The sequence below is a fragment of the Zingiber officinale genome, chromosome 11B (genome assembly GCF_018446385.1).
Source record: "Zingiber officinale cultivar Zhangliang chromosome 11B, Zo_v1.1, whole genome shotgun sequence".
Classification (NCBI taxonomy): domain Eukaryota; kingdom Viridiplantae; phylum Streptophyta; class Magnoliopsida; order Zingiberales; family Zingiberaceae; genus Zingiber; species Zingiber officinale.
In genome coordinates, this window is record NC_056007.1 from 64603265 (window position 1) to 64629564 (window position 26300).

General features: G+C 40.8%; 1 protein-coding gene across 1 annotated transcript; it reads left to right on the top strand.

Moving 5' to 3' along the window:
* The first annotated feature begins 21962 nt into the window (after positions 1–21962).
* On the top strand, positions 21963–23052 carry LOC122034527 (protein LURP-one-related 10-like). Its single transcript, XM_042593814.1, has 3 exons — positions 21963–22286; positions 22371–22595; positions 22706–23052. The coding sequence occupies exons 1-3, from the start codon at positions 22038–22040 to the stop codon at positions 22895–22897; spliced, it is 666 nt and encodes a 221-aa protein (XP_042449748.1). The 5' UTR covers positions 21963–22037; the 3' UTR covers positions 22898–23052.
* The last annotated feature ends 3248 nt before the right edge of the window (positions 23053–26300 follow it).

The following is a 26300-nucleotide window of genomic DNA, read 5'->3' on the forward strand; positions in this document are numbered from 1 at the left end:
GCCATGAGAAAGTATCATGGATCGTTATATGAGTGTCATATACTTTCTCATGTGGCTATTAGTATGACTATTAGTCCTTGGACCTAAAGTCACCATGGATCCCTACATAAGGAGTTATGTACTTTGGTTTCGTCAAACGTCACCCGTAACTGGGTGGACTATAAAGGTGATTACCGGGTATGTAACAAATTATGCAGAGGGATGTGAGTGATGTAGATGGGATCTATCCCTCCCATATGACGGGAGCGACATCAATATTCTTGATAGAGTGAGACCACTAAGTGCATGGTCATGCCCAAATGAGTCAACATGAGATGTTGAGCTCATTTGATCGAGTGAGTCTACTTGGAGTTCAAGATTTAGATTGATTAGAGGATGACACGGTCTATGCCTCATATTGATCAATCTAGATGTCTAGGATAGAAGGACAATGTCACATATTGTGAGGAGTCACATTTAGTAGTCACAAGGTGATGTTGGATCTCAACATTCTTGTAACTTGGGTAGCAATGATGTATTGCTAGATGTCGCTCATTGCTTATGTTTCTAAAGGAGTTTAGAAACATTGCCAGCGTTACAAGAACCTATTGGGTCACACACAAAGAACAAGTGGATGGAGATTAGGTTCATATGATGAACCAATTGGATTAGGTTCATATGATGCACCAAAGATTGGATTCAAATTAGACTTATTGAGTTAGACTCAATTATATTCAATTGTTAAATGAGTCTAATTTAAATTTGATTCATTGAGTCAATTTATATTAATGAATTGAGATTCATTAAATTGAAATTGACTTGAATCAAAGGTTGGATTTAACTCAACAAGGAAGAAATTGGTCAATTTTGACTTGACCAAATGGAAGTTGAAACATCAAGTTTGACTTGATGCATTGCCACATCATGTAGGTTGACTCATCCTACATGGCATGACACATCCTTGCCACATCATCACCACCTCATAATGGTGTGCCACCTCATGGAGGTTACACACCCATTCCTTTTAATGTGGCCGGCCACATTAAATAAGGGGGTTACATTTGTGTGGCCGGCCACACACTTGATGATGTGGTGAATGCAATTGATTTGCATTCATTCTAGCTTCTTCTTCCTTGGATGCTTGCTTCTCCTTGCTGTTGCCGTGGGGTTTTGGAAGGTGAGAAGGTGTTGAGTTTCATCCAAGAAAAGATAAGAGAGTGTGAAGGACACAAGAAGAGGATACTACTAGTTGAGTATGTGAGAGTCTTCTTGTTTTTCTCTCCTTTTCTTTTTCAAATTCTATCCGAGAGCTCTAGAAAGTGCTAGCACACTTGGGGCTCTTTTCTCCATCCTTGAGTGCTAGAGAGCACTCCTTGTTCGTGTGGATATCACTAGAGAAGTATCTACCTTGATACTTTGGAGATCCGACACGTACCTTGGACGAGCGGGAATTTTGCTAGGGCACGCTTCAAAGGTAAAAGCTCTCAACACATAGATCTAGGAGTAGATCTAAAGTTTTGAAACTCATACTTGTATTTCATTCGGTTTTTCCTTGCACGGATCTACGGCTTTGGGTGATTCGGGGTTTCCGCGACGCGAAAAGCGATTTTCGCGGCCCGAAAAATCCAACACAAATGCCCCCTAAAAAAGTTTAATACTGTGATAGGAATCCTTCAAGCTAAGGGAAATCCCCGTGATCATAATGTCATCTAAAAATGTTTCTAATCAAATCAACAAGTATCTAAAAAACTCTATTATTTTAATAAAAATGATCATCTTTTTCCTGATTCGATGATGTTCTTGTAGATGTTTGGAAGAAGGACCATCTGATGTATCTCATTTGTCCAGCTGGATCATATAGCAGCCTGAGAAGGCAGAGGAGGATGAAAGATGAGTCTCCTATCCACACAATTTTCTTCAGCTTTTCTCTCGTCTAGAAATGAATTCATTTCATAAGCAAGGAAATGTGATCATGGAGATCCTCATCATCTTCTATGGATCTCACCTTGTGCTTTTAGATTTATATTCTAATTTGAGCATGCTTCTTTACTTGTGAAAGTATGGGTTAATTTTTGGATTTTTTGGTAGGATTTCATTTGATTGTTTGTTTGTTTTACTAAATACGTTAATTTAATTTACTTTCTTGATTTTGTACCTAACTCCCTTGCGATGATATGTGAATTAAAGTGAAGCACAAGTTGTATTGCTATGACCCTCATTGTCTATATTCGTATGTATAAGCAATCAATTGTTTGTTTTTGATGTTCCATAGATTTTTGTCTCGTTTCTTGTTTTCACTATTTTCTGACTACATTTAGATTACCATTAGGTATTATTGTGAAGCAAGATTTTAGAATGTTACCATCTTATCACTTCCAATATCTTCTCCTTTTCATCCTTCCATCTATTTTTGTTGTAGGAATATTTTGATTTCCTTGATGGATCAGTATGATTCTATGAATCACTCATCAGAATCTAGGCACAGACTTTTAAGAGATCAAATTGAAGCAGAAGGATTGTAATCATTATGAGGTTGCTCCAATTCAAGGTTCATTATCATTTGAAAAGAGCTTCTATATTGTACTGCATGCATGCCAGTTATTGGCACAAAGCAACGATGGAATTATTTTGGTTGGCATGGCTGGACCTTAACATCATCAATATCTCTATGTTAGTGCTTGGATGCTTATGAATGGACTGTCATACAACATCAACAGTACCAATCTTGTAATCATTCATCTTCTACTAAATACTGACATGCTCGACCCTTATTTTTGTATTTCAAATTAAGTTATTGTGATTCCAGGGTCGTGTTTTAAGAGAATTATCACCTGAGGATGTGATCGACATCAAATATATATACAATGATGGATGTCCTCCTTTATCAAATTCAAATTGAGCTGCAACGTAGACTTCCTGCTCAGGTCCCCCTCCCCTCTTTAGAAACATATAGATACAATCATATCATCTTTTTTTTATATATGTGGAGTGCATGACTATTTGTTGGGATACGTGTGATGTAGGATCTATTATCAAAAGCAATTGCAAAATTTTCCTTTTTTATTTAGACCCTTGAGATAGTTCCATTGGATATTATAGTTGTTACTTTTATTGATCGAGATGATGACCCTTATGCCCTATGCATTGTGGTATGATTTGTCGGACGCTTTATTAATAATTTTTGTTGGAGTATGCTTCTAATACATTCTAATGAAGAAAATTCATAATAAGCTAGTTAAGTACGAGATTGTGGCTTTTTTAATTTATCTCACATTAATGATATTCAACTTCTTAGAGTAACATGGTTCTTTATATTTTTAATTTTGACCTTGCTCGTTATTTTGTTATATTTTAATCAATGTTAAGCCTCAACAAGGCTAATTTCAATCAGCATTCATGTTCTTGTTAAAAAGTAACATTGTTTCATAATTCAAACATAAGTCTATCTGTTATCTAATTTGCCTTAGTCCATAAAGAAATTCTGAGGCATATAGACCAATGAAATAAATGCTTTTTTCTATTACTATGTCTCCTCTCTTACTTAATTTAGTCAATGTTTTACCCATTTCAGGAAACCCCATATCAAATGAAAGTTCCTTAACTAACTTTTCATACCTTGGTTTTCTTTAAGAAAAAATAAAAAAGTTGTCCAATTATGCATTTATTCTTAAGATCCAAAACTAAGTAACTTATAGTTTATTCTAAAAGGGTTGCTGCTTCCTTTTTACTAAGAATATTTGTATATATTATTCATGATGTCAGTGCATGCAATTAAAAAAATAAATCAAGAGATACAAATGAAAAATATGTGTAATTAATTGTCACTCTTCAAACTTTGTATATACTGCTGATATTCAACTATATATTCAAACTTCTGTAAAATTTTGCTTCATCAACTGTAAAAATTATATTTATAAATTATAACTATTTAATTTTTAGATTGAATGCAAAGAGCTCTTCTATAGAATTTTGTCAGAATTTGATCACTCTCTCACTAAAAAGCTTCTTCCTAGATGCAGTTATCTGAACCAGGTTCTTCTATTTACTTTACTTCTATCTAAAGAATAATATGAGTAGTTTTGTTCATATGAATTTATTAGTTGTAGAACTTCTTTTGGGTATCTCTTTGTATATGATGCAACTTTAATATTACGAAATATCTGGCTTTTCATTCTTTTGTGTGTTTATTTGCCTCATAGGTTCAGGAAGCAATATTGCAGAGATGCAAACAAGTGGAGCAAACTGCAATAGAACAAGCAACAGATAATGTAATTCTGGATCAAGTAAGCAACGTCATTTGTTTGAGATACATTTGTGTATTCCTTAATATATGTAATCCACTATATTAGGGGTGGATTACACACATACTTTTTTATGCTATTGTATGATGTATATTGCTACAACACTTGTATATATATATGAACTTGTGCTTCATATTGCTACAACACTTTTGCTATATGTTCTATATATGTTGTTGTATGATGTATAATATAATTCTTTTTGCTACAAGTGTTGTATATATGTTTTGGATACTGTTGTATTCAGATTTTAAATAGTTTATTATTTTCTAGTGTGTGTTGAGAAATGACAATAGCTAAAAACACAATGGTTAAAACAACAACGGATTATTGTTCTTCTCAATACAAATGACAACTAATGTTAAAAATTGATGTCAAAGATCCAAAATACCATGATAAATCAATGTGTTAAGAAATATTAGGTGCACAAAGACAACGGTGAAAAATTATTATTGTTTTAAGGAAAAGACAATGGTTAAAAATCATTGTGAAAGACCTAAAAAATCTATGGTAAATCGACATGTTGAGAAAGATAGGGTGATCTTTAACAATGGGTTTTCATCATTGTGTTTCAAGTGAAAAGACAATGGTTTTTAATCGTTGTCTTTGAGCGTCCCTATTTTTCTTAACAGGTCAATTTACAACGAATTTTTTTGATCTTTCATAACGATTTTTCACTATTATTTTTTAGACAAATTTGTTGCAGTGTATGTTTACATTGATAGAGGGTTGCGTGGTTACCCCCATTAGCCCTCCATTTCTATACCCTATATCTCTTGAACTGACTCATTGAATAGCCTTGGGGGTGACCGGTCTGGCCCCATAGAATTTTTTCACTAGCCACAAGGGTAAATCAGGAAGTGCTAGCGACGGTCGTGGCCAAGAAGCCTAGCATCATTTGGTTGCGTACCCTATTTTGAGGAAAAAATCCTATAAATTAATCATATCTAAGGATCGAATCGCGAGTACCTCGGTGACAACCTAGATATTTTGTCATTGCACCATAGTCGTGGGGGCTAGCATCTCTTGAACTAAAAATTGAATGGGAGGAGGGGCGAATGGGTTAGATTCGAAATTTATTTAGAATTTTTATTTTTTTGGTTGGCTTTGGATTGATCTAAATTTAAGATGAAGAAGTGAAGCTTGAAATTAGAAAGTAATTTTGTGAAGAAAAACTACCTCCGCTCGAACATTTTCAATAACATGGTCACCGACCAAGCGCTTCACTTGTTTGACCTGGCGATCGAAGGGACGTTCAGCTAAATTCAAGCAGGCGGCTACCTCCATGCTGCTCTATCGAGCAAGATCATCAGTTGGGACAAGCTGACTACCTTGCTGCCTGATGATACCTTGGACTATCTAGAGTGATCTCTGCTCGAGTGATTTTCTGTTCACCCCTTTTGTCTACAAGATGTTTGTAATCCTTACTAAGTATTGATGAATGATCGCTCATTCAGCGGTTTTTTCTTATTCGTTCGTCCATTTGGCGCCATTCGACTTCTCGATTTGACTCGTATTTTAGCTCGTGCTGCCACATTAACCCTTGAGTGAGATTGTGAGCTGCTTATCGCTACTTTATGACCTTTCGATCGGTAGAAGAATAATCCCGAATGGTCACTGTATTTTGAAGACTTGGAGCTTTTGCGTAGCTCATATTCATGGTCGGTCGTTCATCGTTCTTGAGCTATAAGTTCGACGCTTGCCCGATCATTGGGCCAAGGGTTTAAGGTTACCGCTCGACAATTGATGAAGACCAGGGTTTAAGGTCGTCGCTCGACCGTTGATGAAGACCAAGGGTTTAAGCTCGCCGCTCGACCATTGATGAAGACCAAGGGTTTAAGTTCGCCGCTCGACCGTTGATGAAGACCAAGGGTTTAAGGTCGCCGCTCGACCGTTGGGGAAAATAAGGGTTTTAGCACTACAACAAAAACATTAAAAGACAATGATTAAAAACCATTGTCGTAGGCCGGCCTTTAAAACCATTATAATTGGCAGTGTTGTTAAAAGTGGGGGCTACGACAACGGTTTTAAAACATTGTCTTTGAATGAAACGATAATAGTTTTGCAACGGTTTAAAACCATTGTCTTTGAATGAAAAGACAACGGTTTAAAACCGTTGTTGTTTAGAGCACGTTTAATAACGCTGCTAATTACAACGGTTTTTGGGACTACGACAACGTTTTTTAACCATTGTCTTTGAGGGCGATAGACAACAACAGTTTTAAACTGTTGTCTTTTAAACTATTGTCTTTTAATACCAATATATCATATTTCAATATAAATATATAATAAAGGCTCATAATCACAAAAGAAAGAATATTCCCCATATCAATGTCATTCAAAATGTTACTTATACAAGAATTACAATCACAAAAGAAGAAACATATCTCATCTTCAAATAAAATTTATCCCAATACAAATAAATAAATAAACTTCATTTACAACTAATGAACAATAGCCAAAAGACTAGAAACTTGTGATGGTGGTTTATGCCATGTAGGATTGCACTTAATTATTGTCAACCCAAGTCCTATTACAATCTTCAACTTGTAGGATTTCATTGGACTCCTCTTCCTCACTTGTTGATTCTTTCATGCCAACCTTTTCCAATATTGTTGATCATCAGTTCCATAATAAATCCAATCTTCCCCACACCAGCTCTATCAAAAAGTCCAATCTTTCCACCCTTTTATAAGGCACCAGGATCAACAACCTATTGATATCAAAAGAAATACGCTATTATATGTATGAAAAAACTTGTCCTGAAAGAATAATAAACACACATATATTTTTATAACAGCTACCATATGTGTGCCTTTGTTATTCTTTCAGAGTCGTGAATGATTCCACAATTTAAAAAGTATACATAAATTTGAGATTTTATTTCTGAATATGCAAAGATATGATAATTTAGGTTTTACCTTTATGTTTTACATCAGTTGTTAACCTTGTGTCGTGCAACACCGAAACAACTTCCAAGTAAATTGCAAGTGCTAACAATGCACAAAGCACAATATACAAGTATAGAAATAAAAAAAAATCATCAGATCCTGTAAAAATAATCATATAAATAAAAGAAATATTTATCATATCTTGTAAAAACATGCAAGATATTTATGATCAAAAGAGACAAGTTTCAAAATCTTGGACAATTCACTTCAGCAAGTTGAAACTGGAACCAGTCGCTAATCCTATCTGGTTGGATTGGATGGACTCTGGTTAACGTAGAATTTTCACAAGTTTAACTTGGAAAGAATAGTCAGACCTCCAAGTGAAACCACAGTCTAGATTTTTCAATACAAGGGTCCTAACAATTTAAAGAATAAACTCATTGAAAGAAAAAAAAACACACCTTTTGGTTAAAATTCCATCTCCCCCTTGATGGAATAAAGTCCTCTCCATTGCCAACTCTGAGCTGCAACATTTGCTTTAGTTGTTATAAATAACCTCAAATAATACGTAAAAGTATAAATACAAAACATAAAACCATACCCGGGGAGTCTGTAATACTATGCCTCCTACTTGAGTAAAAGCAGTGACAATGCTAACACCACATGCATGTAGGAGTGGGTTAGGATCATAATTATTGAACCTCAAAGCCTATCATCTAAGGATAAGCATGAAAAAATAGCATACATGTCATACCAACAAAACCAATCTTAAAGATCGACACATACCTCACTGAGGACACTCATTCGTTCTTGAGGCTTCAACCTTGACTTTTCCACCAGGTAAGCTCATTGAAATGTTGACAACGATTTGGTATATCTTTGTAGTGAAACTAAGGAGCATAGCTGATAGTTTGCCAAATTTGTCAGGATAAAAATAAAGGTTCTTGTAAAAAAAAAAAAATTAAAAAGTGAAGTAGAATGAGTTCAAAAACCTCAAGGAGCACATATGATGGGCTTTTTGGTTTTCCAACATTTAAGCAAGGAAAATCAGCAGAGTAACACAATTGAATTCTCCGTTGTCACACAAAATAATCATAAACAATTACTTCAATTGTATCTGAATTTTCATTTCCATTTCTTAGTCTTAGAGTGAATTTGAAACGTTAAAATAAATATAAAAAAAATAAAATCATAAAGATATATTTCTCGATAAAATTACCTATCAAACTTTAGTGGCCTCCACTCATGACTATAAAGTACAACAATAAAAATCATATCAAAGGGAGGAAGCAAGACCAATTCCAACCTTGAGGCAGATACAATACCATTATACAAACACTAATGGTTTTCAGAAAGCAAGATTAGTTCCAAACATAAGCAGAGAAAGAGGAGAATTCTACAGTTCCAAGCAATAAATTCTTATCGCCATAGGAAGAAACACAGAAGTTGTACAAACTCATATTTATATAAAAGCAGCTTCTCCTAGTTCTTAAAATAATGCTTCATTACATATGATTCAAAAATTCAAAGATTCTTATAAACCAATTGATTGCAAAATGCTGACAAATAATGAAACAACACAACCCGGAAAAACTCACATTTCATCTTTGCAAGGCTTGCCACTTATCCCAATGATTTTAAATTCTTGATTTGTATGAGTTGTCTTCACTCTTGAATTTTCAAAGCTCTTCTAGCCTAGCAACAACAAATAGTGAAAAAATAATCTTAGTAGACACAATATAAAGAATGAAACAAGCAAGCTAAAACAAGTTGCCTTAATAGGTATATTATATATAGACATTCAATAACCTAGAAAATAAAAATAAAGAACAAATTCTTAATCACCTTGTTCTAGTTCAGTTGGTATGCATCCTTGACATTTTGATTTGCAAGTACAAAACCAACCACTAATCCAGGACACACAGTCATAGTAGTAGATGTTAGGACCTTCGGACGCGGCTAGAGAGGGGGGGTGTGAATAGCCGACCCCAAATTCACGTTTCTTCCTACAATTTTAGTTAGCGCAGCGGAAATAAAAGAAAGAAATGAAACAGGAGAATATCAAACCTCAAACGCGACGATATAACGAGGTTCGGAGATGATAATCCTACTCCTCGGCGTGTCCGTAAGGTGGACGAATCCTATCAATCCGTCGGTGGATGAGACCCCGGAAGACCGGCTAATAAAAACTCCTTCTGGGTGGAGAAACCTCGCAACAATCTCTCTTGCAACAGCAAGATCAGAGTACAAAGATAAAGCAAGAAGCCAAGAACAATATGAATGTAAAAACACTAGTTTGCTTGCCTTCTCGTCGACTGGTGATGAAGCAACCACTTCACGGATGCCAACAACAGCAATCCAGACGAGGGAAGCTCACACGAAGCTTCAGCAGTGGAGAGCTCAAAAGCTCGGATCGCAGGAGCAAGAAGAAGTCACCACTCTGAGAGGCCCTCCACCTCTTGATTTATATGAACTGCGAAGAAGACATGTATACGTAAATCTAGTCATTGTGACTCAGCGGCTGAACCGGACCGATCGGGCTCCACCCCGATCGATCCAGGCAGATATGATCGGTCGGGGACCGATCGCCTAGCGATCGGTCCCGACGATCCCAACTCTCACAGAGAGTTGGTTGCGAAACCCCGATCGATCGTGGACCGATCAGGCCATGGATCGGTCTCAGATCCTCCTATCCTTCTCCCAACTGTTTGGTTCTTGATCGATCACGGGCCGTCGATGACCTGATGAGAATCAAGACATCCGGATCGGCGATGACCGATCTAGATACCCATAGTATCACTAGATCGGTCAGCAGACCGATCCAATTTCCCAGCCTTAAACCCTAAAGCCTTCCTGATCTAGAGAACGAGCTACCGAGCCCTCTCTGACCTAATCCGGAGAACGAGCTACCGAGCCCTCTCCGACTTCAACATCCGGTCCAGAGAACGAGCTACCGAGCCCTCTCTGACATAGTCCAGAGAACGAGCTACCGAGCCCTCTCCGACTTCCACGTCCGGTCCAGAGAACGAGCTACCGAGCCCTCTCAGACCTAGTCCGGAGAACGAGCTACCGAGCCCTCTCCGACTTCGTCCGGTCCAGAGAACGAGCTACCGAGCCCTCTCTGACCTAGTCCGGAGAACGAGCTACCGAGCCCTCTCTGACCTAGTCCGGAGAACAAGCTACCGAGCCCTCTCCGACTCCATCCAGTCCAGAGAATGATCTACCGAGCCCTCTCCGACCTCCCATGCCAAGCTTCCATACTTGGACTTTTCCCGAATCAGGTCAACTCAAGTCGGGTCAACCAGGTCAACCTTGACCAAAGGTTGCACCCACAATCGCCCAAGTTCCTATTCTTGTCAAACATCAAAATACAACTTCTCTATTCTTGTCAAACATCAAAATATACCTCGAGTCAGGTCAACTCGAGTCGGGTCACCCAGGTTAACCTTGACCTAAGGTTGCACCAACAATCTCTCCCTTTTTGATGTTTGACAAAAATCATAATCAAGTTAGGTTAACCCGATAACCTAACTTAGGTTTTCCAATAGTTCTCAAATGTTCTTCCTTGAACATTCTCGCCAAACTCCAATGTTCTTCCTTGAACATTCTCTGGACATTCTCTCCCTTTTTGACACACATCAAAAAAAGTGAATCAAGGTCAAGAGTTTCTTCCTAATGAAAGTCTCATACCTTTCATTGAAACCCTTAATTTCCCCCTTGATACTAAAATCAACAATCAACTTAGTGATAATCACTTATCAAAAAAAAACTTGACGAGCAAAAATTCCCCTTAAAAGTCAACTCCCCCTTGACCATTAGGTAAAACTCCCCCTAAAGGTCAACTCCTCCTTGACCATTGCACCAACAATGTCTTGGAGAGTTTCAACCCTTTAGAAATCTAAAGCACCAACTTCCATAGCTGAAATTTCAGACAACAGTTGAAAATCAGCATTTTGGCACGCTCTGATCGGTCACCAGACCGATCAGGACTCCACTGGATCGATCACCAGACCGATCCATACTGCCCTGGATCGGTCCAGTGACCGATCCAGACTTCCCTGGACCGATCAGGATCTTCTCTGATCGGTCCACAATTCTCTGATAAGAATTTTTTATTTTTCTCCCGAAATTCAGAAACCCCTAAAAAATTACAGAAAATTCCAAAAATTGTAAAATTTTGAGGATACATTCCTCATAACATATATTATCATGAAAAAATAGTTTTCTATGAAAATAACTCCAATTTTTAAATCTTGATACAAAGTTCGAAAGACTTTGAAATAGCTCAAGGTTAATCCATCTTTGTATCAACTTGCTCAATGATGAATGCTATCACTAGAAAAGCTTCATCAAGGTTTTTCAAATCAATTTTGAAATGATTTTAAACCATTCAATTTAGGACCACAATCTTAGGGCTACATGACTTGTACGTAATTTTTCCCTATGATCCTCAATTTCGAATTAGGCTCATCTAGGTACAAGAACTATGCACCTTGATCCTAACTCATCATCCTAATATCTCACACACATCTAAGGTGTATCAAACACATCCAAGTCAATTTTGATGTGAGATATGGGTTTAGGTCATCTTAAGCTAAGTTCTCATGCATTTTCTAAACAACAATTAGATCTCCATATCAAATTATGTTTTTATCCTTAAATCAATTTAATTGATCATAAATGCAAGAGATGATGACATGGCATAAAATAATATCATAAGTGGAAATATGTGCCAATGTCATGATGTCATGGCATAAAGTATGAAACTTAAATAAGACATGACATATAACTAACCTAAGTATTATCATGACATTTCAAATGATAATAAGTTAAATATGATGTCATGACATGGCAGATGACAAACAATGTATGGAAAATAACATATAAAGGTATAGAAAATACCTAATTCTAGCCTTAGTTGCCATTTTTGATAATTTTGATCATTTTACCATAAATTCTATATTCCTAAGTGTAATAAACCTAAAATCATATACTAAAGATTTTTAGATCACTATGTGCCAATTAGATTGACCCTAGAAAACTCCTCAAATGTGGTTGGCACATCCTAATCACCTTAGGAATAATTTTTAATTTCATTTTCAAGGCTTGATTACACCTTGAAAATTCCTAAAATGTCACCTTTTGCCATGAGTAGGTTAACTACCTATCCAATTAAGGTTGGCACACCCTAAATCATCTAGCGTGAAGGAATCACGCTCCTAGGAACCCAATACCTATTTGAGCTCATTGGGTTCACTAAATATTCACTAGGGATGACTTCCCTAGCAACCCTCCTAATGACCCTCCTAGGCTTTAAAGCCTTGGTCATTTGGGACTCATCAAGATCAACTCTAGGGGTGACTCCCCTTGTGACCTTGGTGATGGTCTTCCTAGCCCTAGGTCTTGTTCCATAATCGAATGGAACATTATGATAAGCGGGCTTGACCACTTGAGATTTAGCTTTGTGACCCAAACCTCTCATGTCCTTGGGCTTTGATTTTTGACCCTTAGACCCTAGAGTTGACTTCTCCAAATTCTTAAGAGCCTTTTCTAAAGTGTTAAGTCTTGACCTCAAGACTTGATTTTCCTTCTTTAATACCTCAAGCTTTAATTTTCCATTTTTCTTTGAGGTATTCCTAGGCATATGTCTAGTTGTTTTGGGATTCCTATCTAGGTTTTCCTTAACCTTAGATGAGTTAACTCTAGGGTTGGCATTTCTAGCATTGTCCTTATCTAGGCTAACATGTTTGGCACCTAAGCACATGTATCGGTTTCTATGGTTATCATGCTTATCATTATTGACAATTGCAATAAAACTACTAGCATGTGTCTTATTAGAATTGCAAGAATGTGCCTTAAAGGATATCTTAGGGTTTGCCTTAGCTCCCCCCATAGATGTGCTTGGTCTCTTGTCCTTGTGAGGTTGCCTCCCCCTTGGACATTGACTCCTATAATGTCCCCTTTGCTTGCATTGGAAGCACACCACGTGCTCCTTGCCCTTGCGTATCGGGACTCCGGCTTCCTTGACTTTTGGTGCCGATGGAGTCTTCCTAATCCTCTTTGGACATTTACTTTTGTAATGTCCATATTCCCTACACTCAAAACACATTATATGTAATTTACTTAAAATTAAGTTGCTTGAGTTACCTAGGGTTGAGGATGGATATAAGCTCTCTCCTTCATCCCTTCCGGAGGTAGAGGCTTCTTCTTCTTGCTCCAGTCTTGAAGAAGAACTCTCCTCCTCTTCTTCCTTAGATGTTGAGTAGCCCTCAACTTCTAATTCCATACCTCCATGATGTGAGCTACTTGGCTCACTTGACTCCTCTTCATGACTTGAATTGGAGCTCTCCTCATGGAACTTAGCCAAGTTGTTCCACAACTCCTTGGCATTGTTGTATCCACCTATCTTACACAAGATATCATTAGGTAATGAAAATTCAAAGATTTTCGTTACCTCGTCGTTGATTATGGATTGGTGGATTTGTTCCTTCGTCCACTTCTTCTTCTCGAGAGGTTCCTTCTTTATCCACTGGAGGAATAAAACCTACTTGTACACAATTCCAATTTACTAGGTTAGTCATAAGAAAATACTTCATTCTTACCTTCCAATACGCAAAGTCGTCGCGATCGTAGAAGGGTGGAATCGTGACGTCTTCTCCAAGTTAATCCATTCTCTAGCTCGTGCTCCCCCGGGTGTTAATTCGACGAAGAGCGACCTCGCTCTGATACCACTTGTTAGGACCTTCGGACGCGGCTAGAGAGGGGGGGTGTGAATAGCCGACCCCAAATTCACGTTTCATCCTACAATTTTAGTTAGCGCAGTGGAAATAAAAGATAGAAACGAAACAGGAGAATATCAAACCTCAAACGCGACGATATAACGAGGTTCGGAGATGATACTCCTACTCCTCGACGTGTCCGTAAGGTGGAAGAATCCTATCAATCCGTCGGCGGATGAGACCCCGGAAAATCGGCAAATAAAAACTCCTTCTGGGTGGAGAAACCTCGCCACAATCTCTCTTGCAACAGCAAGATCGGAGTACAAAGATAAAGCAAGAAGCCAAGAACAATATGAATGTAAAAACACTAGTTTGCTTGCCTTCTCGTCGACTGGTGATGAAGCAACCACTTCACGGATGCCAACAACAGCAGCAACTGATGCCGAGGGAAGCTCACACGAAGTTTCAGCAGTGGAGAGCTCAGCAAAGCTCAGATCGCAGGAGCAAGAAGAAGTCAGCCACTCTGTAGAGGCCCTCCACCTCTTGATTTATATGAACCTGCGAAGAAGAAGACACAGACACAGAAATCTAGCCGTTGTGACTCAACGGCTAGACCTGGACCGATCAGGCTCCACCGATCGATCCAGACGGATCTGATCGCGGGGACCGACCGGCCCGATCGGTGGATCGGTCCAGACCGATCCCAACTCTCCAGAGAGTTGGTTGCGAGCCTGATCGGCGTGGACCGATCAGATAGGTGGATCGGTCCACGCACCGATCGATGACCCACGGTGAGAATCGGTGTATCCCGGATCGGTCGTCCAGACCGATCCGATACCCATAGATCCGGATCGGTCAGCAGACCGATCCAATTTCCCAGCCTTAAACCCTAAAGCCTTCCTGATCTAGAGAACGAGCTACCGAGCCCTCTCTAACCTAGTCCGGAGAATGAGCTACCGAGCCCTCTCCGACTTCCACGTCCGGTCCAGAGAACGAGCTACCGAGCCCTCTCTGACCTAGTCTAGAGAACGAGCTACCGAGCCCTCTCCGACTTCCACGTCCGGTCCAGAGAATGATCTACCGAGCCCTCTCGGACCTAGTCCGGAGAACGAGCTACCGAGCCCTCTCCGACTTCGTCCGGTCCAGAGAACGAGCTACCAAGCCCTCTCTGACCTAGTCTGGAGAACGAGCTACCGAGCCCTCTCTGACCTAGTCCGGAGAACAAGCTACCGAGCCCTCTCCGACCTCCCATGCCAAGCTTCCATACTTGGACTTTTCCCGAATCAGGTCAACTCAAGTCGGGTCAACCAGGTCAACCTTGACCAAAGGTTGCACCCACAATCCCCCAAGTTCCTATTCTTGTCAAACATCAAAATACAACTTCTCTATTCTTGTCAAACATCAAAATATACCTCGAGTCAGGTCAACTCGAGTCGGGTCACCCAGGTCAACCTTGACCTAAGGTTGCACCAACAGTAGAGACATCTATGTTCAACAAATAAGAAAGATAATAATATTTTTAAAACAATAAAGTGATTGAATGACAATGCAAGCAAAAGCAAATAGCAGAAGTGTAGAGACATTGTAAGTTCTTACCAATACTCAAAGAAAGGCCTCCTTGTGAAGTCCTCAAATTAGAAGGAAAACCTCCATATCCCATGATTCCGCCACCAAAGTCAATAAAGTTTTTAGGATTGTTTTGAAAAAATAATTGTCTCACAAGAAGACATTCCCTAAAAATGTATTTTTGTAACTATCAGAATGCAACAAATAAACCCACAATTATGTAATCCATAATTTCAACAATAAATGACTAGAAGGAAATTCACATATTATTTTTCCGCATGCTGCCGTAAAATAATGTCAAGAACCCGTAAGGCCTCCTAAGAGTTCTCAGTTTCATTGACTGCTCAGATAGATTGTTCCTTAATATGATGGTTGTATCATTGATGTACTCCCAATCACAGGGATCATTGACCGCCACCTCCTTCTCGCTCAGAGGCCTCAGTCGAACCGAAACAAAAATCTTCTCTGCCTTCTCACCACCTCTTTCACCAGAAGCCGACTCCATCTTCTCCCACTGAGATAGCTCCTCTCTGCCAGCCGCCTCCATTCCTCACCTCTAACTCCTACACGATTTGCAACAAGCCACAAATATAAAGCAAAACCACCAAGTGGTCGATGAACAAACAAGAACATATTGCCCTAGCCTAATTCACTCTTAGCTCAAGTTGAAGAATCAGTGATGAGTTTCTGCAAGAAATGGAACAAATCAAGAGTGCCACAAAAAAATAATTCCATTTTTCTTTCCAAAATTGTCATTTTCCAGTTCTATAAATCAAAATCTGTGATCATTATGCTCGAACAAACGCTGGCTTAAAGAAGATAAACAAGTCCTACAGAAAAAGGAAAAAAAAAGTGTTTGGATAGGGTTTTGTGCCAGCGGGATCTGGACTTGCATCTGATAAGCAAGAACCTACGGCAAGAACAAGCAGAGGCATTTGACACATGAACAGCTGGGGAGCAGACAGGGAGGGCATAGTCAAGGGCAAGCATTGCAGGCATCCAGCTAGAAAAGAATCAAAAGACATTTCTTCAAAATGTGGCTTTCAATTGGAAGAAGAGCATAGTCAATCCTACCAGAGAAGAGCCGTCTCAGGCATCGGCCGGTAGAACTACCAACCAGAGTCACCTTCGCCTCCACCCAACAATCTACACAAGCAGTAGCAATCACCCACACTCCTGCCTCACGTTTTAAAAAAGGGGCATAGTTCCACACTCGCCTAGAGCCATATGAGGAGAAAGATCGTATGAGGAGAGAGGTTTAGGGTTCGGGTAGGCTAAGGGGGGAAAACAGGGTGTCAAAAAAAATTTGGAGGGAAGCAAACCGCTGCTACAACAAAAATGACGAAGGGGAAAAATGGCGAAAGAATAAAGTCAAAGACAACGGTTTATTAAAACTGTTGTCTTTGACCCATAAAAAAGTGTTTAAAGACAACAGTTTTAGAAAACTGTTGTAAAAGGTGTTGTTGATTTTACAAAAAGTCGCTCAACGATAACAGTTTTTACAAAACTGTTGTCTTTTATTTTTTTTTCGGGCACTCAAAGACAACGATTTTGTCAAAAACCGTTGTCTTTTATCAAATTAACAACAGTTCCTTCTAAAACCGTTGTCTTTATGGTGTTGTCTTTTAACATTTTTGTTGTAGTGTAGGTCGCCGCTCGACCATTGGGGAAGACGAGAGTTTAAGGTCACTGCTCGATCGTTGATGAAGACCAAGGTTTAAGGTCACCGCTCAACCGTTAATGAAGACTAAGGGTTTAAGGTCGTCGCTCGATCGTTGGGAAGGATGAGGGTTTAAGGTCGCCGCTTGACCATTGATGAAGATCAAGAGTTTAAGGTCGCCGCTCGACCGTTGATGAAGACCAAGGGTTTAAGGTCACCGCTAGACCATTGGAGAAGATGAGGGTTTAAGATCATCGCTCGACCGTTGATGAAGACCAAGGGTTTAAGGTCACCGTTCGACCGTTGGAGAAGATGAGGGTTTAAGGTCATCGCTCAACCGTTAGGGAAGATGAGAGTTTAAGGTTGCCGCTCAACCGTTGATGAAGACCAGGGTTTAAGGTCACCATTCGACCGTTGATGAAGACCAGGGTTTAAGGTCGCCACTCAACCATTGATGAAGACCAAGGGTTTAAGATTGTCGCTCGACCATTGGGGAAGATGAGGGTTTAAGGTCGTTGCTCGACCGTTGATGAAGACCAGGGTTTAAGGTCGCCGCTCGACAGTTGATGAAGACCAGAGTTTAAGGTCGCCGCTCGACCGTTGGGGAAGATGAGAGTTTAAGCTCGCCGCTCGACCATTGGCGAAGATGAGAGTTTAAGGTCACCGCTCGATCGTTGATGAAGACCAGGGTTTAAGGTCACCGCTCGACCATTGATTAAGACCAAGGGTTTAAGGTCGCCGCTCGACCGTTGATGAAGACCAGGATTTAAGGTCACCGCTCGATCGTTGATGAAGACCAAGGGTTTAAGGTGGCCGCTCGACCATTGGGGAAGATGAGGGTTTAAAGTTGTCGTTCGACCGTTGGGGAAGACGAGGGTTTAAGGTGGCCGCTCGACCGTTAGGGAAGATGTATCTGAAGAGCGGCATTCTTCGCTTTTATTCATATTTGCCCTGCGTTCAGGAAACATACAAAAATACATGTATTCACTCGCGCACCTCTCATCCGGCCCTGTAGGGTTGGAGATGATTCACTCTCCACGATCGCTCGAGCTACTTCCTTCCTGGTTTCCAGATTGATGGCGATGAAGGTGGTTGCCTCCGTCCGGCTTGGGAGGATTTGAACCTCCTCCTTTTCTTCATATACCAATGTAGGAGGCTTCTCGGTGATAGCGTTCACCTCCAAGCGCAGATTCTTCCGAGCGCTTCTCGCTTCAGACTTGACCATCTCGACGTAGCATCGCCGAGCGACCAGCTGATCGCCTTTGACTTTGCCCACTAAGTCATCCATGGGGAACTTTATCTTTTGCCAGTAGGTAGACACCACCGCCCTGAATTCGTTGAGGGTCGGTCAGCCCAATATGACATTGTAGGCGGACAGTGCATCCACCACTATGAAGTTTATGGTCCTGATTCTCCTCAACGGCTCTTCGCCGAGCAAGATGGCCAGTCGGGCCTGTCCGAGTGGTAGTACTTCGTTGCCCGTGAAATTATAGAGAGGGGTGGTCTTAGATAGCAGCTCATTTTGATTAATTTGCAATTGATCGAATGCCTTCTTGAAGATGATGTTTACCAAACTCCCTGTATCAACAAAAGTTCGGTGAATAGTATAATTAGCAATCACCGCTCGGATGATCAGCGCGTCGTCGTTAGGAATCACCACACCCTCCAAATTTTTGAGGCCGAAGCTTAACTCGGGCCCTTCAGCCTTCTCCCTACTGCATCCAACGGAATGGATTTCCAATCGCCGAGCGTACAACTTGCTGGCCGTGTTGGAGTCACCGCCGATCGGCCCTCCGACAATCATGCCTATTTCTCCTCGGGCCGCATTGCTTCTGTTTTCTTCCTTTCAAGCAGAAGATCTATTTTTCTTAGCCGAGACTCGGGAGGTATCTGCATTATCCCTCCGCTGGTGCTGAAGGCGTCGCTTGGCCTCCCTTCGATCACCCTCTTGTTGCCCGGTAGATCGAGGTCTATGTCTCTGATCAGGAGATAGAGATTGGCGGCGGTATCCTCTTGGAGCCAGTCAACTAACGATCGATGTCAGATCGTAGCAATCGCGCGTGTTATGTGTCACGGACTGATGAAAAGAGAAGAACATTAGCGTCCATACCTTGCCTCTTGTTATCTTCCGCCGACTGGAGGTCACATGCAGCACGACATGTGTCCTGTCCTCTGGGAGTGGCCTTGCTCCCTTTGTCCTTGGCACTTTGGACGGCTGGTGGCTGGTGGCTGTTGGACAGTCGCCGCTCGGGCGCCGGCACAGGTTCGATCGGTGCCTCTTTTCTTCTCGCCATCTAGGTTTCTTCCACATTTATGTATTCATTAGCCTTCTTGAGCAGGTGGTTGAAATCCCTGAGCGACTTCCTAATGAGTGACCGGAAGAAATCTTTTTCAACTAGCCCTTGAGTGAAGGCGTTCATTATCGTCTCGGATGAGATCGAGGGGATATCCATGGATACTTGATTGAAACACCTGATGTAGGCTCAGAGCGCTTCTTTCGATCCTTGCTTCAGGGAGAAGAGTCTGACGCTCGTCTTTTGATAGCGTTGACTGATGGCAAAATAGTGCAGGAATGTAGCTCGGAAGTCCTTGAAGCTACATACGGATCCTTCTGGCAGTCTTCGGAATCAACGCTGCGCCGAGCCGGAGAGAGTAGTGAGAAAGACTCGACACTTCACCCCATCTGTGTACTGGTGCAGTGTAGCCGCATTATCAAACTTATCTAGATGATCATCTGGATCGGTCGTTCCATTGTATTCCTCGATCGCCAGTGGGGTATAGTGTCTGGGTAGAGGGTCACACAAGATATCCTAAGAGAACTACGGGTTGATCTGTTAGGGAGAAGCATGGCTTCTGGGCACCTTTCCTTTTCGCACATCCCGAACGGGAGTGTCGTCCGAGGATGATCCTCGTTCCTGGTTCGCCTGGGCTATTTCTAAGGGGGTTTGGAACAGGGTGTGATGAAAGGGGATGGGAGCGAGCGACGCTTCCCCTGCGTGCCGGTTGGCCCTCTATTCTGCCTCCATATGGAAACTTGTTCCGGTCGGTCTTCTAATCCCGCTTGCCCTCCTACTGCCGACGTCGTCGGCTGCTGCACTTGTCGATTAGCTAGTGCCTGTTGTTGCTGCTGCTCGAACATCTTCACCTCTCGAGCTTGCACGAGCATGTCGAGCTCCTCTTTGGTGAGCGTCACGGTGGTGAGTCGTCGCAGGTTAAGTTACCACAAACGACGCCAATATGATCCTATTTGAAAGTCGATGAGATGGAAAGCTGGGATATGGACGTTCCACTGACCGCTTGTAGACTCCGCTCCGCCCTGCAAAACAGATGACATCAGAGCCGAGCCAGGGAAGGGGTTCTCGGCGTTCTCCCTCCGACGCTCAAGTCAGTCACCAGCGATGAAGTAGAAGGCGAAGCAACAAGAACGAAGACTAACACAAATAGTGTATCGCGTACCTCTGTCGATGCTTGGACCCTCCTTTATATAGAACTTCTGTAGCGCGCTTGCCTGCTTCCCAAGGTGGGCACACTTCCCAAAATTCCCCCTGAAAAGACTTGCCAATAAAGTATCCCTGACACAATACCTTAACAAGCCGAACATATCTCTGATGTAACAGTGGAAGCTTCCGTCGTACGATCTTTTGGTCGACTATGTCTGGTGTCAGCGGCACTAACTCTCAAAAGGATATTGATGGATAACACAGGGGATTTGTTGCTAGGCCGAGCAGAATAGCCGCTCGGCAGGGACTTCGTTGTTCCTGTGTACCACCCGCTTGGTCGGGACTTCGTTGCATGTGTCGCGTCCGCTCGGCCGGAACTCTCCTGTGCTTGTGTCACGTCCACTCAGCCGAAGTTCCGCTCTGCCAATGTCGAGTCCTGCAACCTAGCCGAGTGGGGTAGTTACTCGGCCCGGCTTCTACATATTGTCTCCTCCTCTGTCCAGCGTCCAATACTCCATTGAGCGTCGGTCATTTGACACCTCCCCGTGTCAAAGACGGGATCGGACCGGAACCTTCTCCTCCCGGTCGGGGCATGATCGTCTGATCGGTCGATGATATCTGAGCATTGACCTAATCGTCCGACCGGCCGATGATATCTGAGTGTTGATCGCGTTGTCTTTGATCTCTACCATGACAGCTATCCCCGCAGGATGGGTCCCTTCTTATCACCGCATCAATTATTATGTATTTTAAATTATCATTTAATTATTTTGTTAAAGAATAAAAAAATAATATTGAATAATAAAAAATGAGATCGGGTTGGTCTGGATTTGTGTTTATAATTTTAGGTTGGTTTGGATTTGAACCAGATTCGGATTGAATTTTTTTTTAATATCCTTGCTTCACCAAATTTTGTATAAATTAGTCACATATTTAACAATAATTTTTTTTCATCGTCAAATTTATTATAATTTTTTTTTGGGTGGTCCAACGTGAACCATCATAGATCGTATCCAAGACACCTCATGGTGATCGATCAAGTCAGTGTCCAAGTTGCTTGGAGGCTAAGTAGAGCATGCATTACTTGTGTCTTATGAATCCATATATATATAGATAACGAGTCAAGCCGGGCCAAAATGAACCGCCATGGCCCATGCCCGACATGACTTGTGACAATCAAGTTAGGCACAACTATATGTTTCCAAGAAGTTGCAATCAACTCCGGCTTTCCTTCATGGCGCAGTACGCAAACAAGAAGACGAGACGAACGCGCAACCGATCTGTCTTCAACCAGATATATCCAGGAAGCTGCAATACGCAAACAAGAAGATAAGCCGAACGCGCAATTGATTTTCAAAAAAAGCCACGCTGATTTGACTTCCTGCCTGCTACACGTGAGATATTTAGTTAACAAGACTGGACAAACACAACAGAATACTGAAATCACAAAACCTTCAGAGAGGATTGTGCAGCAGCTGACAGCCATGGCGGATGGGAAGACGGCGAGACATGTTGCGCCTGCCGATCTGGTGGCCGCTCGGCAGTTCACCGTTCCGTACGCCGTCAATTTAACGCTCACCAGCACTGGGGGTTTATTCACCCCAAACCACCTTTACAAGGTCAAGGACACCAACGGCGACGTGGTGTTCATGGTGAAGGGTGTCTCCTTCAGCAGCCGCCGCCTCCTCCTCGACGCCGCCGGCAAAAACCCTCTTCTCACCATGAAACCGAAAGTAGGCATAATTAAGGTTTCATCATCATCAAAAATGTATCTTTCCCTTAAAATTATACTCAAGCTCGGTTCTTGTTAATTTTAGGCATCTAGTTGGCATGAAGCATGGAGAGTATTCAGAGGAGAGAGCACCAGCCCGAACGATTTGCTGTTCAGCGTTCGAAAGCCCAAGATGTTCCAGTGGAAGGACAACTTTGATGTGGTCTTGGCCACCAACACCGACGAAGCTTCCCTCTGTGACTTTAAGATAATTTCACGAAGCAAGAAATGCACCATTTGTATTGGCCAAACTGATGAAATCATAGCCCAAGTAATTAAGCACAAAAATATACAAATTCAAGCTTTATTTTCTTTCTCTGTTTTTCTTTTATATATATATAGATATATATAGTGGAATTAACTAATTAATTAATATTACAGATGCATCGCAAGACTGCATTTTTTGCCAGGGACAAATTAGAGATAACAGTGAATCCGAACGAGGATTTCGCCTTCATCGTGTCGTTGATAGTCATCCTTGAAGAAATCGAGGCAAGTCGTCGATCAAGTGCTAGTGCTAGTGCTGCTGGTGCGGCTAGTGCTGCTGGTGCTAGTGCTGCTTCAGGATGTTAAGTAGATTAATGTCTATATTCTGTATAGTATATTGCTAATGGATATTGTAAAAAGGAAAATTAGTGTCTTGTATTTGTTTCAATTATAATATGTTTCATAAAACTCACTAACTTTTATTTTTTCTTAATTAATTAATAAATTTTGATTTATACTTATATGCTTTGTTGAGATTGCACCGGCATGCAATAATCGAGAAGAAATAGTAAAAGAAAAACTGAGAGAAACAAGAGAGGAAAGAAGACAGAAGTTTTTATCATGGCTCAGGGATATGTATACTCCAAGAAACGAGGTTTAAAGTTATAATGATCATATTTACTGACCCAATTTATATACGGTATTTTAGATAAAAATAATATCATAAATTACCAAAAAAAATCCCTGAAGTATTTAGCACGTGGAACAGCTAGACAATGCTAATAGACTTGGACACGACCAAGCCATGTTCGGTATGATGCAAGATAAGATAATGATTATCCTACTAACTGATGAGAAGGATAATTAATCTCTCCTTATAGGAAGAAGGTAAGAAGAAAAATCAACGTCCTTTAAATTTTTCTGAAAAAAAAGTTTAGTGATAACCGATGATAATTGCTAGACAGTTAAAACATGTGTAGTCTTTCATCTTTTTTTTTTTCCAATAAATCTGCTTATGCATATTTAGCGGGTTGACCTCCATAATATCTATTTTTGTTAGAATTCGTTCGATTTTTCTTATTTGCCCTTCTATATATTTTATCATGCATCACACATTTGAAAACTCCAATCGATCCATTTAGATAACAGGTCACGTTGACTCAATAAGAACTCTGTTGTATCCAATAGGGCTCGTGGTGGTCCGGTCAAGCACCCAAAGCTCACTAAAAAAAAAAATACTGTAAATAATAACGGGATTCCTTACTGAATATTATTCAATCGATATTTATCAATTAAATAATATTCAGTCGATAATCATCGACTTAAACAACTTCAATCGTTGATTACCGACGGAATAACTATTTCCGTTGGTAAACGCCGACGGATTTAAAATATCAGTCAGAACGTACCGACTGAATTTGTTTCAGTCGGAAAATCGGCCTTTGGGTCAACAGGTTTAGAAGTTTCGGGTTAATGGGTTTAGCGCATTTCCGATGGAATAAGTTTTCCGTCGGCAATTACCGACGGAATTCTGATTCCGTCGGACACTATCGATGGAAAATTGATTCCGTCGGGAGTTTCCCAACAGAAATTGATTCTGTTAGTAATTTCCTTAGGTTAACGTTTTCTTGAGTTAACGGGTTTGGGTCAATAGGTTTCTGATGGAATTTCCGTCGGTATATCCCGACGGAAACTTTATTTCGTTGGTAGATCCTGATGGAATATTTATTCCGTCGGTAATTACCTTTGGTTAACGGGTTTTGGAGTTAACGAGTTTGGGTGAATAGATTACCGACGGAATATGAATTCCGTCGGTAATCCCGATTAGAATTAGGGCACACGCGACCTCCCTTTCCTCTCCGCGTGAACTTTGCTCTCTCGGCGATTTTCTTGGCTTTCTCTCCCGACGATCTCCTCTCTGCGTCCAGCAACCTCGTGTATTCTCCCGTTCTCCGCGCTCGGCAACCGGCGACTCAAGTATGCTCCTCTCCTCCCTCATCTCTTCCGTTTCACGCACACGGCGACTACCGAGGCCTGCTCACGGCCAGTGGCCCGCCCCAAGCGGCTTCTCGCGGCAGGCCACCGTCGCAGGCGCCTGCTCGAGCCAGGCCGACCGCCGCAGGTGCCTGCTCGCAGCAGGCCGACCACCGCAAGTGCTTGCTCGTGGCAGGTCGGCCTCCGTCGACGCTTGCTCACGGTAGGCCGGCTGCCGCAGGCCGGCCGTCGCAGGCCGACCACCGCAGACCGACCACCGCAGGGGCCTGCTCGCGACCGCCCGGCTGCCCTAGGCACCTGCTCGCAACTAGTCACGACCGACCACCGCAGGGGTTGCTCCTTGCCAGTTGTAGGCGCTTGCTCAGCCATAGAATTTCTTAATTATTTCATTGCATATTTGTGACTAATATCTATTTGTTTGAACCTATTTAAACTCATGCAGAGGATCTCAAATATTTGAGACAAACAAAACTTAGATGTGATATTCAGGTGGATTTGATAGTTTGCATATCCATTATTCTATACATTAGATTTGTTTTAATTGCATTATCTTTTGTTTATTATAGTTAGTTTCATTATATATATTGTTATTTCATTTAATGATGCTCTAAGCAACAACATGTGTTTATTAGAAAGTCTAAGTTTATAATGATTTCCTAAGCAATACCATTATATTCTAAGTTTATAATTATACCATGATATTCTAAGTTTATCATTCATTTCCTTTAGTGTAAAGGAGATTTTCAGTAATATGATACGAAGATCGTGAGATGAGTTTGTTGCTCATAATACTTTATTTAAGCTTATTTCAAGCTTATTTCAAGTGATACAAGTTTAATAATGTTTTAAATTATACTCTCATTAGGTAACAATGTACATAAACAAAGCTTGGATGTACACTTAATTAGAAAATAGATTTATCAGAGATGATTTTATTGCTGAAGTTAAACGATTTGTGAACTTTGCTAAAAGTCATCCAGAATATATGAATGGTGCTCAATTACGGTGTCTGTGCAATTATAAAAAATGTCAAAATAGAGCTTTCCGTGATGAGGATACTGTAAAAATGCATATATGTAGAAATGTTTTTGTGTCAAATTACTACAATTGGTACTGTCACGGAGAGCCTTATTTATATGAACCAATTAGGTCTTCTAGTGGGTCGTCTTCTGGGACTAATGTTACCGCTCCTGAAGCATCAAATAATATTGATATTTTAATGCAATCAATGGTTCATGATGCGATGAATGCAGTTGATTATTCGAATATAGATGAATACCAATACCTCAATATCAGCAACTATATGAAATGTTAAAGACTAGTGAAAGAGAAGTGTGGGAAGGTATTCCTTCAGGTCATTCTTAACTATCAACTACTGCAAGGTTATTGAATATGAAAGCAGAACATCATTTTTCTGAAAGATGTTACGATGACATCTATCAATTGATGTCAGAGTTGCTCCCTGCTGATTAGATAATGACTGATAGCTTCTATGAAACAAAGAAATTGATCAGAGATTTAGGTTTAGCTGTAGAGAAAATTAATTGTTGTATAAATAACTACATGATATTTTGGAATGAAGACGGTGCTCTGAATGAATGTAAAATTTGTACTCGCCCTCATTTTAAGCATCGTACTCGCATACCAGCGAAGAAGAGGAAAAGTATTGCTTGGAAAGTGATGTATTATTTTTCATTAATTGCTAGACTTCAACGCTTGTATGCATCTGCAGCTACAACTTCCCACATGATGTGTCATCATAAGCATGAGCATA

Coding starts and splice junctions, on each gene's coding strand:
- LOC122034527 (XM_042593814.1), top strand. CDS start 22,038: ATGGCGGATGGGAAGACGGCGAGACATGTTGCGCCTGCCGATCTGGTG. Junction 22,287..22,370: donor TTCTCACCATGAAACCGAAA/GTAGGCATAATT, acceptor TGTTAATTTTAG/GCATCTAGTTGGCATGAAGC. Junction 22,596..22,705: donor CTGATGAAATCATAGCCCAA/GTAATTAAGCAC, acceptor TTAATATTACAG/ATGCATCGCAAGACTGCATT.